Source organism: Podarcis cretensis (genome assembly GCF_951804945.1).
Source record: "Podarcis cretensis genome assembly, chromosome: 10".
In the NCBI taxonomy this organism is placed as follows: domain Eukaryota; kingdom Metazoa; phylum Chordata; class Lepidosauria; order Squamata; family Lacertidae; genus Podarcis; species Podarcis cretensis.
This window is the reverse complement of record NC_137179.1, coordinates 45384336-45396789: the sequence shown is the minus strand read 5'-3', so window position 1 is coordinate 45396789 and position 12454 is coordinate 45384336. Positions and strand designations below refer to the sequence as shown.

At 39.6% G+C, this 12454-nt stretch overlaps 1 protein-coding gene across 1 annotated transcript in view; it reads left to right on the top strand.

Annotated features, from left to right (window-relative positions):
* LGR5 (leucine rich repeat containing G protein-coupled receptor 5) overlaps positions 1 to 12454 on the top strand; it is a 67636-nt gene that overhangs the window by 39846 nt on the left and 15336 nt on the right. Inside the window, exons 5-7 of the mRNA XM_079993794.1 lie at positions 3304 to 3519; positions 5782 to 5853; positions 6589 to 6657. Of these exons, the coding sequence (XP_079849920.1) occupies positions 3304 to 3519; positions 5782 to 5853; positions 6589 to 6657 (357 nt within the window). The remainder of the gene's footprint in view (positions 1 to 3303; positions 3520 to 5781; positions 5854 to 6588; positions 6658 to 12454) is intronic.

The following is a 12454-nucleotide window of genomic DNA, read 5'->3' as shown; positions in this document are numbered from 1 at the left end:
GGTTAAATCTTGATTTTATTGGTGCCTTGGTACAGAGTATGCCCGCTGCTCAGGCATATCATGCAGACTTATGCCTAAAGTCCTACAATCCCAACTAATATAAGCAGCAGTGCTAGAAGAAAGAGCTATAAGATCTAGGTCATATATAAGGCAGGATGTTAGCCCTGCTGGAGAAAAACACACACGTGCGAATTGATTAAAGAAAAGGTTTTTAAAAAGAAGCTTTAATCAGTGTAACTGTCAAGCTGGTGAACTCTAAAGTCCTTGGCTTAGACTGAAACGTCACACAGACGAGAAATGCCTTTCTGACTAAATGCAAAGAAACTTTGTATTTCCATTCAAAGTATATCTCACTTGGAAACATAGCACAAAATATTCTTGTTGCCCTTGCAGAGTGGGTATTTCTAAACATTTCCAGCTTTACCCATTTGTTGACAGACCTTGGGAGCTGTTTTGGAAGCTGTGTCCCTACAGCCTGCCATGTCAGTTTTCATATTGAAAATTTAATTGTAAAAGGGCTTTGACACTGAACTTTTATAAATTTGTTCCAACTGACCTTGTCTCAGTTATTTGCCAGCCTGGCATAAAGCCACAGAAATTGTTATTTGTTCTCGTGCAGTAGGTAGAAATACTGTGAACAAGTAGATAGAAAGGACCTGACATTTTACATGAGCGAAAACGAAGAAGCAGCTTTAAATAAAGAGATTAACAGGCCTGCCATAAAGCCCAGTTTCTTCCAAATGAGCTAGCTTTGCCTTGTACAAGATTACTTGGTCTGCTTGCATTTTTGTTTTGTTCAGTGAAAAAAGAAAACATTTAAGCATATTTTTACTTCATCTTTTCTTTTCTTTTTTTGTATAATTTATCTGGACACAACCTATTTAGCCCACAAAATATTTCCTAAACAAGGGAGCTGGTTTGGGCTTCACTGTAAACCATACTTGAGAAGAGAGTTGGTTTGGATATCACTGTAAACCATGGTTGAGATGGGAATGACTCAGAATAGCCTTGGGCTTGTGCATCAACAACCTACCTCCGACCAAAAGCTTTTGCTTTCATTATTTTATTAACTGCAGCTTGCCATTTTTTTCTGAAGCAGATGATGTGTGGTTAATCTCGACTAAGCCTTGTTTGACAAAAGGCAACTTCAGGCCATGGGCTTGAACCACAGTGTAAAGTTGGAATGTAACACTAAACTGCTGTTGATCAAAAATGGAAGCAAAACTTGCAGCTGCTCCCAGAAATACCCCACCTCCTAGTGCTGCTTTTCCCTCTTTCGCTGTCTAGTTTGTTTATTATTCCTTTACTTTCTGAGGAACTCAAAGTTGCTAGCATGTAAAAGTACTGAAACAATATTTCAATTATAATCCCCAAATTAAATCCAATCTCAAAACCACAAAAAAATTCAGTAATAATTCCTACGCAACCAAGTACCAGATAAAAAAAATATTCAGCTCTGGGTTCCTTCATCCTTGCCCAGGAAGGCTTCAATTCTATGAAGCTCAGAAGGTAACTAACTCACTGTTCTGTGACTCTTTTAGTTGATTCATTGAAGGTATTTCATTCCTACTGGGCTTATCCGTTTCTTGTGGTTCATTTCCAAGAACGCTAATCTAAAGAACAAAGCCCCCAATGGTGCAATAGGTCAGTGTATCCAGCTGTTAATCGGAAGGTTGGTGGTTCGAACCCACCCAGGGATCGCTGTGGGGTCCCTTCTAACACTACAATTCCATGACTCTATGAAAGAAAACTACTACATACTTTTAAAGGAGCAGTTACTTCCAGCTGTAATGTTGCATCAAATATTCTTCCTAATGCATTTTGGTTTGGGGTCCTTGGGTTGTGCTATAACGCATTTCTCTCTCTCCAAGCAATCTAATCCAATACATCTATGAAATCCAGTAAAATTAATATTGATGCGGATACAGGATAGACTATGGATTTTTTTTTAAAAAAGTTCTGTATTCCTTTAAAGAGGGATATGACCTCTGACCCTCCAGATGCTGTTGGACTCCCATCAGGCCCAGACAGCACGGCTGATGGGGCTATAGACCACCAACAACTAGAGTGCCACAGGTTCCCTATGCTAGGTTTAAATAGATTACCCCTGGATTTGTGTCCCTTTTCTTCTTTTTCCATCCCTGCAAGTGCAGGAAAGCGAAAGACTGTTAAAGGTTTGGATGCAAAAGCAATGGAACTAGGAGCAAGTGAGGTAACAGGATCTGCTGGTCACACTGTGCTGGAACCTTTGTTTCAAAATCACCAAAGAATCTATCTTAGCTGCTAAATAGTGCTGAGAAATTACATCTGCTGTGCTGACTGCCTTATGCAGTAACAAATAGACTGTGTGCATTGAGGACTTTTGTGGTTTTGCTATAACCCTGCATTGTTTGTTGAAGGAAACTGGTGACACCTGCACTGTGGCATTGTGGAATAAACCCTGCTGCTTTTCTTCAGGACTCTACAATTATATTAGTTAAGTGGTCCCAGCACTGGATTTAGGGGGGGTGCAGGTGGTTCCCCCACACAGGGCGGCAAGCTGAGGGGGCACAAAACTCAGTGCACTTGAGAGAATGTGCAAAACAGAAGGTGAGAGGAGGGAGGGTGCCAAAAATGTTTCCTTGCTCAGGGTACCCTGGTGGTCTCCTATTGCTGGCTCTGCAACAACCAGAGCCAGCAATTAGGAGTTCTTTTGTGCCTTTAGATTCACCTCAGGAAGAACATTGAGTTAAGGTAAAATAAAGAATTTGCTAACTGAAAAGGGACCTTTATTTGCAGCTTGGATTTGGAAAACATATGAGGAAGGATGATTCAGTGCCCTTCCAGAACCATTCTGTCACACATTTAAGTTTCTGTTACCACTGGTAGAGCTGCCCAGTACCACACATGGAGAATGGGCCATCACCTTTATATTTAAAACATTGATTCAGTGAGTGCTAAGAATGGCAAGTCTTTCTTTTTTTTGTAGCCCTTTCTCGCTTACAAAATGGTTTATGATTCTTAACCCATGTGCTTTCAAGCTAGAAATGGCCCACAAAGCTGAATCTGGTCCATGAATCTGGTCTCTTCCATATCTGGCCCACAGCAGACCTTAATCAAAGTGTGATAAAATGCTTACAGTTGTTTGCAGCATACAAAAGGGAAGATAAAAGAAAGTATTGAAAAACTGGGATATTATTATTCTCAAAAGCAGAAACTTGCTACTTGCTCCCTGTTAGATTCATTTATTAGCAGATTTTCTCCTGCAAAATAATAATAATAATAATAATAATAATAATAATGACGTTTCTGCATTTTTTTTAGACGCCTTGATGCTAACCATATCAGCCTCGTGCCCCCCAACTGCTTCAGTGGCTTGGTTTCACTGAGACACCTGTGGTTAGATGACAACTCTCTGACAGAAATTCCGGTGCAAGCTTTCAGAAGTTTGCCAGCACTTCAGGCAATGACACTGGCTCTGAACAAAATATACCACATTCCAGATTACGCTTTTGGAAACCTCTCCAGTTTAGTGGTTCTGTAAGTTTTCATTGCATTTCAAAGTGTAACATTTGAACCTTGTTATTTGCATCTTGAAGTAGTTGGTTTAATATAATATGAATAAGAGAGAAAGAATGTGCTTTCAGTAGATGCGAGCAGCAAAAATGTGACATGATTGATAGAGCCAAAAATTGGTTAACAATTGGTTAATGTGGCTAGTTGAATGAAATAGAGGTTGAGATTGTAAATACTACATTCTTCCCTTTATTCCTGAATCCTAACACACACATACACCCATCTGAATAATATGGCTTATTTTGCCCATGTACAAAGATACAAAATTCGAATTCATTGCCATTTGCAGTACTGAAACAAATTGCTGGCGAATAAGCTTTGATTACACTTGCTGTTTCAGTAGAGGAGAGAGACACTTGGGATCCAGTCTCTGTCACTTGACTGGATCACTTTAAAAACAATTTAATATGGGTTACAAAAAGATCTCTCCCATCACCTATAGAAGCACAAAATGGAATGATACAAATTATTATCCATATGTAAATATTTGAGTCTGCATCCGGTGACAAGATCCGGACTGAGCTTTTCGAGTCTGGTCTTCCCTGGTGTACCTGTCCCATCTCCCAATAACTGCATGCAGGCCTCTAAGGAATTGTGACAGTCCATCATGTGTAGGCCCAGATGTGCAGCCTTGATACTACAGTGTTATAGTGCAGCAAAACATTTAGCCGCAGCCTACATGTGTTGGACTCCATGTACATAGGCTGCTATATAAATGTGCTAATTCAAGATGCAGTCTTGGGGGCAGGCACACCAGGGGGTGATGGAAAAGCATGATTCTGATGCTCTCGTTGTTCAAAGATTCAAGCCCAAGGCATTTGGGCATCTGAGGCAAAACACCCTCTGCCCCTCCGGCAATGGAGGGGAGGGGCGTGAGGCTCTGCAAAGTACTGGTTACCCCCCTTTCTCTCTCCAAAATACAGAATGGGCATGGCCAACATGCAAAATTCATGGGCTGTGATTATGCTAATAGCTAATTTTTAAAAAAAATGAATATATTGTTCTTTTTGTGTCATATACCCAAATACTATGCATGTTTTTGGCACTCTCCTTTTGAATGTATAATTCACATATAGTCCCTCCCCCCCTCCCCCCCAGTCTGAAAGAGCTGTTGCTGAATTCCCCCTTGCCCTGTTACTTTGCAGTTTAAGCCTGCGTAATTCAGCAAGTTATGTAAAACTTCAGGTCAATGTGAAATCTGATACCATCTTCAATGGGAGAAAAACTGGGCCTACTGTCAATAAAAATGTAAATGTAATAGTAGCTTTTGGCAATGCTGTTTTGGGGAGAGAATATGTTTAATATGGGAGGCAGGCCTATTTTCCATCAAGGTTGTGGTGGGTGTGGTTTGTTAGGTTTCAGTAGTTTTACTTGGGTTTACATTTTTCTGCAAATTTTGTGCGGTACATCTTCCCATGGAATTTGTAGTAACAAAAAACACAATTGCCTATTATAGTTATAGAAAAGCAAAATGTGCTCACTTCAGCAGCACATATGCTAAAATGGGAATGATAACAGAGAAGATCTTGAAAAGCAAAACTTCTGCCGTCACCCCACTTTCAGCTAGGAGAAGGGGGGGCGGACAAACAAAACTTGGGTATGGCTGGCTTGGCTCAAGATAGCTTGAGTGTGTAGTTGCAGTTCCAGTTCAACAGCAAACAGAGAAACCTCCCAGATACAAAGACATTGTATACCATGGAACCTAACTTGGCATAAATTAAACTGTGGTAAACTGCACTGTGTACAAACAAATAGCTGATTAATTTATCCAAGCATTCTTGCAGGTCTTATTCCTTGTGTCAAATATGCTTATTTTTTTTTTTAAAAAAAAATTCTTCTCTCCCAACCTAAACATTATTATAGATACGTGTGCTCTAGAAGTTTGTTTTCACTTACAAACATAACCTGCCTAGTTGCAGTATACATAAACAGACACTTAAATATTGGTTTTGCAACTACTGCAACTATAACCAATTGAGTCTGTAATTTTTAAATCAGCTTTTAAAGCCAAAGGCCAAGTGAAAGCTAGTGGAAAGGTAAGAGGTAGAAAGCATTCCCTCTCATTTTCTACCTTTGGGAGAACAGGACTTGCATATAAATCATGCCAGCCTTTTTTCAAAAAAACAACAACACTTCTTTTACAACTTTAAGCATCAAAATGTTTTCTTTTATGTCTACTGCATATAGCTTGTTTTTCTGACTTGTGTCCTTAATGTTCTAATGCAGGCATCTCCATAACAATAGAATCTACTCCCTGGGAAAGAAATGCTTTGATGGTCTCCACAACCTAGAGACTTTGTGAGTTGACCTTTTATTTGTTGTGCTTTGTTTTCAGTGTTTTCACTGACATTATGCAGAAATAAAAAATAAAAGGCAAACATTATTTTGGGATTACTACAGGTTCAGGATGAACATTTGTGATGAAACTGTAAAAGTACACTTTGATGTCTAATTTTTTAAATGGTTTTTTCCAATTAGTAGGCAATGGAACATAACAGTGACATTGGAACTTACTTATCGATCTTTGCATATTCTTAAATTGTCTATTTTGGTAGATTTTTACCCAGATTAAACTTTTCACTTGGTTTATATTTGCTATTGCAGATTTAAATACACACAATTCTAATTTGCAACAACTGGCAATGCCTACAACAGTGTTCTTGGTTTGGTTTTGCATTTTTTAAAAAGGTCTGTGTGTGTGTGTGTGTGTGTGTGTGTGTTTTCCAGTAAGAGTAAGTTAGGAAGCTGACATGTTTTATAAAGCTCAGCTGTCACTCTGGCATGCTCAGTTGGGGAAGTGGACCTAAGATTATTTCTTGGGAATAGATTAACTAAACACGACGTAATCAAAACTATGGATGGAGTGTTTACAAATGCTCATAAACATTTCCTATTCATCTCCTACTCTTGAAGTTCTATAAAGTAATAGACCTATAAATGCAATGCAGATAAAATATTTCATTGCAAAAAACTGTATTATTCATTCATATATCTAATATAGCTATTATGATTTGATTTTTTTTTAACATCCAGGGATTTAAATTACAATAATCTGGATGAATTCCCCGTCTCTGTCAGGGCACTCAGAAACCTGAAAGAACTGTAAGTACTGAATGCAAAGTTTCTTAGAATCCCCTTTTCCTTCTGTAGATTGCTTTGTTTCAAATGCTAATTGCTTGTTAGCATAACTGTATATCCATGTTTGCTAGAAGTGCCAGGACTAGCAACACATCCTTCATACCTAGGAGGGGGGAAATCATTCTGGCTTTCCAGCTTCAAGTGCACCTTTTGTCACCTAAGCTGGTAGCATTACAGAAGCTCTACAGAAGCTTCTTCTTCTCATGGCCAGGACTCGGAGCCTCACTTGGCTTGACTTGACCACCATCAGAGAGAAAGAAAGGTGAAAGATGGAATCCTAAATACTTCTGCATTATTCCTTGGCCCTCCTCTGCATACTTCTGAAGATGAAACTGGGGCAGCTATGTAACCAAGGGTCAGTACGAACTGACTAGTCTACTCTGGGAGATTGCAAAATGGCCATTCCATGAGTCATAGCAGCCAAACAGACCTGAACTTTGGTATATTGATTGAGTTGTGTTCAGCATTAACTCCACTCAAAGTAGACTCACTGAAATGAATGAATGACCATTAATGGGTCTACTGTTGAGTAGAGCTTGGGGCAAGACTGAATTGATTGTATATAGAATATAGGCAATATGTAAATAATGAATACGACATTATTCATACCCAGTGGAGACGTTCTACTTTCTAGTATACTTCTAAGGTACTTTCTGACATTATTATTTTATTGATCCTCATAGTTATGAGGATTTTCTGGAACTAACATGCAGGTTTTGTTTCTGTTGTATATGGGGAGATGAGTGGGGAATATGATTCTTTACATTGTGATGGCATGGCACTACTATTGGTCCCATCAAAAAGCAGATACAATAGGCAAGATATGCTTTCAAGGCACTCTGTATTGTGTTCTGGTTTCTGGAGGTGCCAATACACTTCCCAAAAGTTTGTGTAAAATGTACTCAAGCAAATCCAAGAAGAATCATTTCTTGATAAGTTGTCTTTATTGACCACGTTTGGTTTATTCGCCTTCTTGATATCAACTTGGAGTATAGGAAAGATAAATGTGGCTTGCTGGTACAACCAATAATAAATGGTGCCAACCTATTAAGAGAGGGCAAGTATTTGGGGGGGGACCCCAATTACCTCTGTAGTGTTCACACACAGCTTTTTCACTTAAAAGTGAGGGTCATCTTGCCTGTACAGTGGTGCCTCACAAGACGTAAAGAATCCGTTCCGCAAGTCTCTTCGTCTAGCGGTTTTTTCGTCTTGCGAAGCAAGCCCATTGACGGCTTAGCGGATTAGCGCTATTAGCGGTTTAGCGGCTTTTAGCGGCTTATTGGCTTATCGGATCAGCTGATAAGCGGCTTAGCGGCTTAGAAAAAGGGGGGGAGGAAAAAAACCCGCAGGAACTCGCAAGACATTTTCGTCTTGCGAAGCAAGCCCATAGGAAATTCGTTTTGCGAAGCACCCCAAAAACAGAAAACTCTTTCGTCTAGCGAGTTTTCCGTCTTGCGAGGCATTCGTCTTGCGGGGCACCACTGTACTTCCAACTTAGGAAGACCTATATTTCTTGGTTGGGTCTGTGGTCCAGATGCTTTAGGAATTCAGGTAGGGAAACCCTGGGAGTGGTGGTAGTCTTTCTTGTATCTGCTGCAAAAATAGCTACAACCTGAGTAGATTTCTGTGGCGATCAAGTTTATTTTGGTATGGGGTGGGGGGGAATGATCTTCAGCTCTTGCACAGCAGTTTATTTTATTTAAAAGGTTGTCAAGTGTTTCAGCCTTATTCAGCCAAGCCACTATATTAAATAAATTGCATTATTCCGGTGAGGTGTCTGCAGTTTTAGCCTTGAAACATCATCCATCAGACTTATAAATTACCCACAGAATTTCTTCCAGATCTGGAGGTCAATTGGAACCATATCACAAGGCCTATATTGATAATGAAAATATTTTGCTATTTTCACTGGCTATTTTAAAAAAAGAATTGACCATTTTTGTGGTTTAACGAGGATTCTTGATTCCCTTGTTTATAATGCCATTGAAAGAACTTCAGTGAAAACAGCACTGTAACATCCTAAATTCTGGGAATTCATAATGTAAGGTGAAAAGGGGCCTGGAATGAGACTGATTCACCTCGTTTCCTTGTGGCAAAATACACAGAACAATTAAATGGCTATAGGGGTATTTTCCAAGTCATCATGTCTAACCTTTTGAACTTGTGGGATGGGTTTTAACGGGTAGGAGAGGATTTATTTATTGCACTTTACCCCTCCAGGCACCCTCTTGAATTGAACAGGGTTTCAAAATACCATCATGGGCAGCAAAATTAAAAGCATAGGAGTTAGGCTATAAAAGCTTGTTTTGAGCAAGTCCAGGTATGAAGTAAGCTGGCTTCTCCCCGCTTAAGAATTTAGCACTATTGAAAGAAACAGAATTGAATGGTCACAACTATTTTTAGTTCTGTTGATTTCAGTGGGAAGAAGTCAAGGCTAACTTTTGCCCGGTTGTATACATGGTGTTTTGCTATACCATCGCAGCACAATCTTATTCATTTACTCAGAAGTAATTTCCCCTTATTTAATAGAGTTTACTCCTTACTCCTTAGCATGTATGTTTCACATTGCTGACTGAGGCAACGATTCTAACCCCACTTACCTCGTAAACTCCACTGAATTCAATAGGACTTATTTCTAAGTAGACATAATTAGGATTGCACTGTATGTTCCTGCATTTGGTTGAAAGCCATATCAAAGCATTCCAGAGTCAGAAGGCAGCCATTGGCATCAAAGCTTTCCTGCAGTTCTTTCCCTGGTTGGTTGTTTGACTGACTGCTGCCTTGACTCCACAAAGGCACATCCCACATGCAGATTTCCAGTACTGATTCCCCCACCCCCATTATATGTACCTCCATGAACATTATGGGTGTCATTTAGCATATGGGAACATTTTCCATATTAAAAATTATTTGGACCAAAATTCATCTGAATTTTGCCCATTACTGCCACAAGAAGTATGTATTTCCAGATGCTACCAGAATGCCCACAAGTGCATCTTGTAGACATCAAAAAGAAATCATTATAATCAAGATGAATGATATTTTCACTTGTAACAGACCTTATCAATCCCAAGGCCTTTGAACATAAATTGTGATATCATCTGGAAGGGCTTCCAATGAGGTTAGGGCCGCTTCACACACACAACATTTCCCCCTGTTCAGCAAGCAGCTCTCAGATCCCAAAATCCAGGCAACACACACACAGCTATAATCCAAAAATCCTTAGCAATGACTTCATTTATTTACATGGTGATTCTTAAGTAATAGCCAAAGAAAAGAGAGAGTAGGTTCTTTCAAGAGTGGCATGTCTCTAGTATGACAATTGCTAGCAATTGAAAATGTTGCCAAAGCTTTGCAAACACCATTTGAACTATCACAGTATTTTAAATACATTCCAGAAGGTTACTAATCCACAACAATAAATAAAAAATACTCACCTGGTTGGGAGAGTTCTGGCCTTCCCACAGCACCCAACTATATTTCTGCTCTCTGCCCATCTTCTGTCAGTCCACTCACTTGCCTACATGCAGTTCCTTGTAGCCTCTGGCTACCAGGCTAATGCTTAAACCAGGGCTGGGTCACTAGCAACCCTCCAGATGTTGCTGAAGTCCAGATTCTGCAAGACCTGGGCACTGACCATGTTGACTGGAGCTGATGGGAGTTGGAAGCTAACAACATTTGGAGGACCACACGTTAGCCACACCTAGCTTAAACAAAGAGCTCGAGTTTCCTCTACAGATTAAATATAAATCTATAACACAAATTGTACAAAATGATGCCAGCAAAGCCTTTTCTTCTCATCCTTTCCCTCCATGGCATCTCCCCAGCCAAACTCATTTTTGCTCTTAGGATACCTTTTGTTTCATTTCTCCTCTTAAGTCCATATACTGAACTCTGTGATGCTCTGCCTGAGATTTAAAAACTTCCATCTTTGACTTTTAAAGTTCTCCTTTCATCTTTCCCCTTTGACTAAGAACTCCCAACTGTTCAAGCTGTGTGCAATATCTGTTTTTAGTAGCATGCTTTTGTGTGCCATATACATTAGGCTTGAAATCATCATAACCTTTTGCCACTCCTATATCTGGTGTGTTTGTTTGCATGCACTCTCAGGGGAGTGGAACCTCTGTAAACATTAGTTGCCACCACCACCTCCCATTTTGCACCCCTGCTCATAAGCCAGGAGGTTGTTGAGATCTACAGAGTTTTTTTTTAAGAATAGCGTATCAATGCTTCTCGGACCTGTTGGTCACTGCCAGCCAGACTCACTTTGGATATTCCCACGTTCCCCTCTTTAGTTAATCTATAGCATAAATTAAACTTGTGGGTAAGGCAGGTCCTAAGTCAGTCAATGCCAGGTTTATGGTTGAAAGCATTTTTATTAAAGTCTTTGGATCAGGGAATACATGAAATGGAGGTTGCCCTGAAAATAAAAGATAACAGTAATACTGATTCTAAATGGCTGGCGCCTCTAGGATAGATTCAGTAATTTTAATGTGATCAAGGCAAAACACCGTGTTCAAAATGATACATTTTTATGTTCTGTCCCCAAGAGATGGGGAGGCTGACATAGAGGAAGCCAGCATCTAACCAAATAAGAATCTGACTTTCTCAGATTTAGTATGCTCACAGGATGAGATACTCAGCCACTGCGCTGGGAAAAGCACTGTGCTATGAGTTGACTTCCTTTGGGAATCATGGACAACAATAACTTTCCTCACCAAGAGATTTATAAGGGAGTAAGGGGTATGTGCTTTTACTCTGTTACAGCATGGAATAGCTGCAACCCTTTTCTTAAGCTATTCCCCCCACCTGCTTAAGGTTGAAATACGCAATCAGGAGGCTGACTCAATGCTTCTACATCTGGTCTGTACCATTCCATCCTGCACATAGGGAAATCAGAAAAAAGTTCCATTTGCTAAAAAGGGTCTGTTCTACACAACTTAAATATGCAAGAGGACGCCTGTTCTTTTTTCACTTGGCCATGCAACTGCACATTCAAAATTGTCATGGTAGGCAGAAAGTTAGTGTAAGGTTGTTACTGTATGTTGAAACAACATTAATGAACAAATAGCTAACTTCTACAATAGGCATGCTCACTGCCTGAATCTTGAAAAACTCGCCTTTACATTCCCCCCAATGATATGATGTTGCAGATGATAAAGCACTGTGGAAATGTCTGGGTTTTTATATGTAGCTTAGAAATCTTTTTAAAAAAATAATAATTAGTGTTGTGCTCTGCCTCAACTTTAATTGTTCAGGGTTCTGCTCTAGAGATAATTTTCTTGTGCAGCCAGTATTCTGAGCCAACCTACTAATAGCAGCAGCTGATGGTCTTGCCCAAGCCATGCTTCAGTTTAAATCTGGGAAGCTTTGTTCATACCTGATTGAACAAATGAACATTTCCCACACAAATCATTACTGTTCCTGCTGAACACTTCATTGCTGCCTTTGTTTCTGACAATAGATTATTACTCATGTGAATAAAATGCCGTAATTAATTTGGAGACAATTTGCTTCCTTCTTAAATGGCAGCAATTACATTGTTTAGCTTGTCCTTTTTCGCTTGTTCATCTAAAATACTTTTCATAAAGAAACTGTGAAAGCCTAAAATGTACAGGATGCCCTGGGATTTTATGTATGTTTGCATTCATTAGCACCCTGATCTGAAACACATTTTCTTGGAAGCTGGTCCTATTTATTTTAGTTAACTTTGTCCAGTAAGATATTTAGAAGAGTGGCATGCTTGCATGAGGACAGGTTC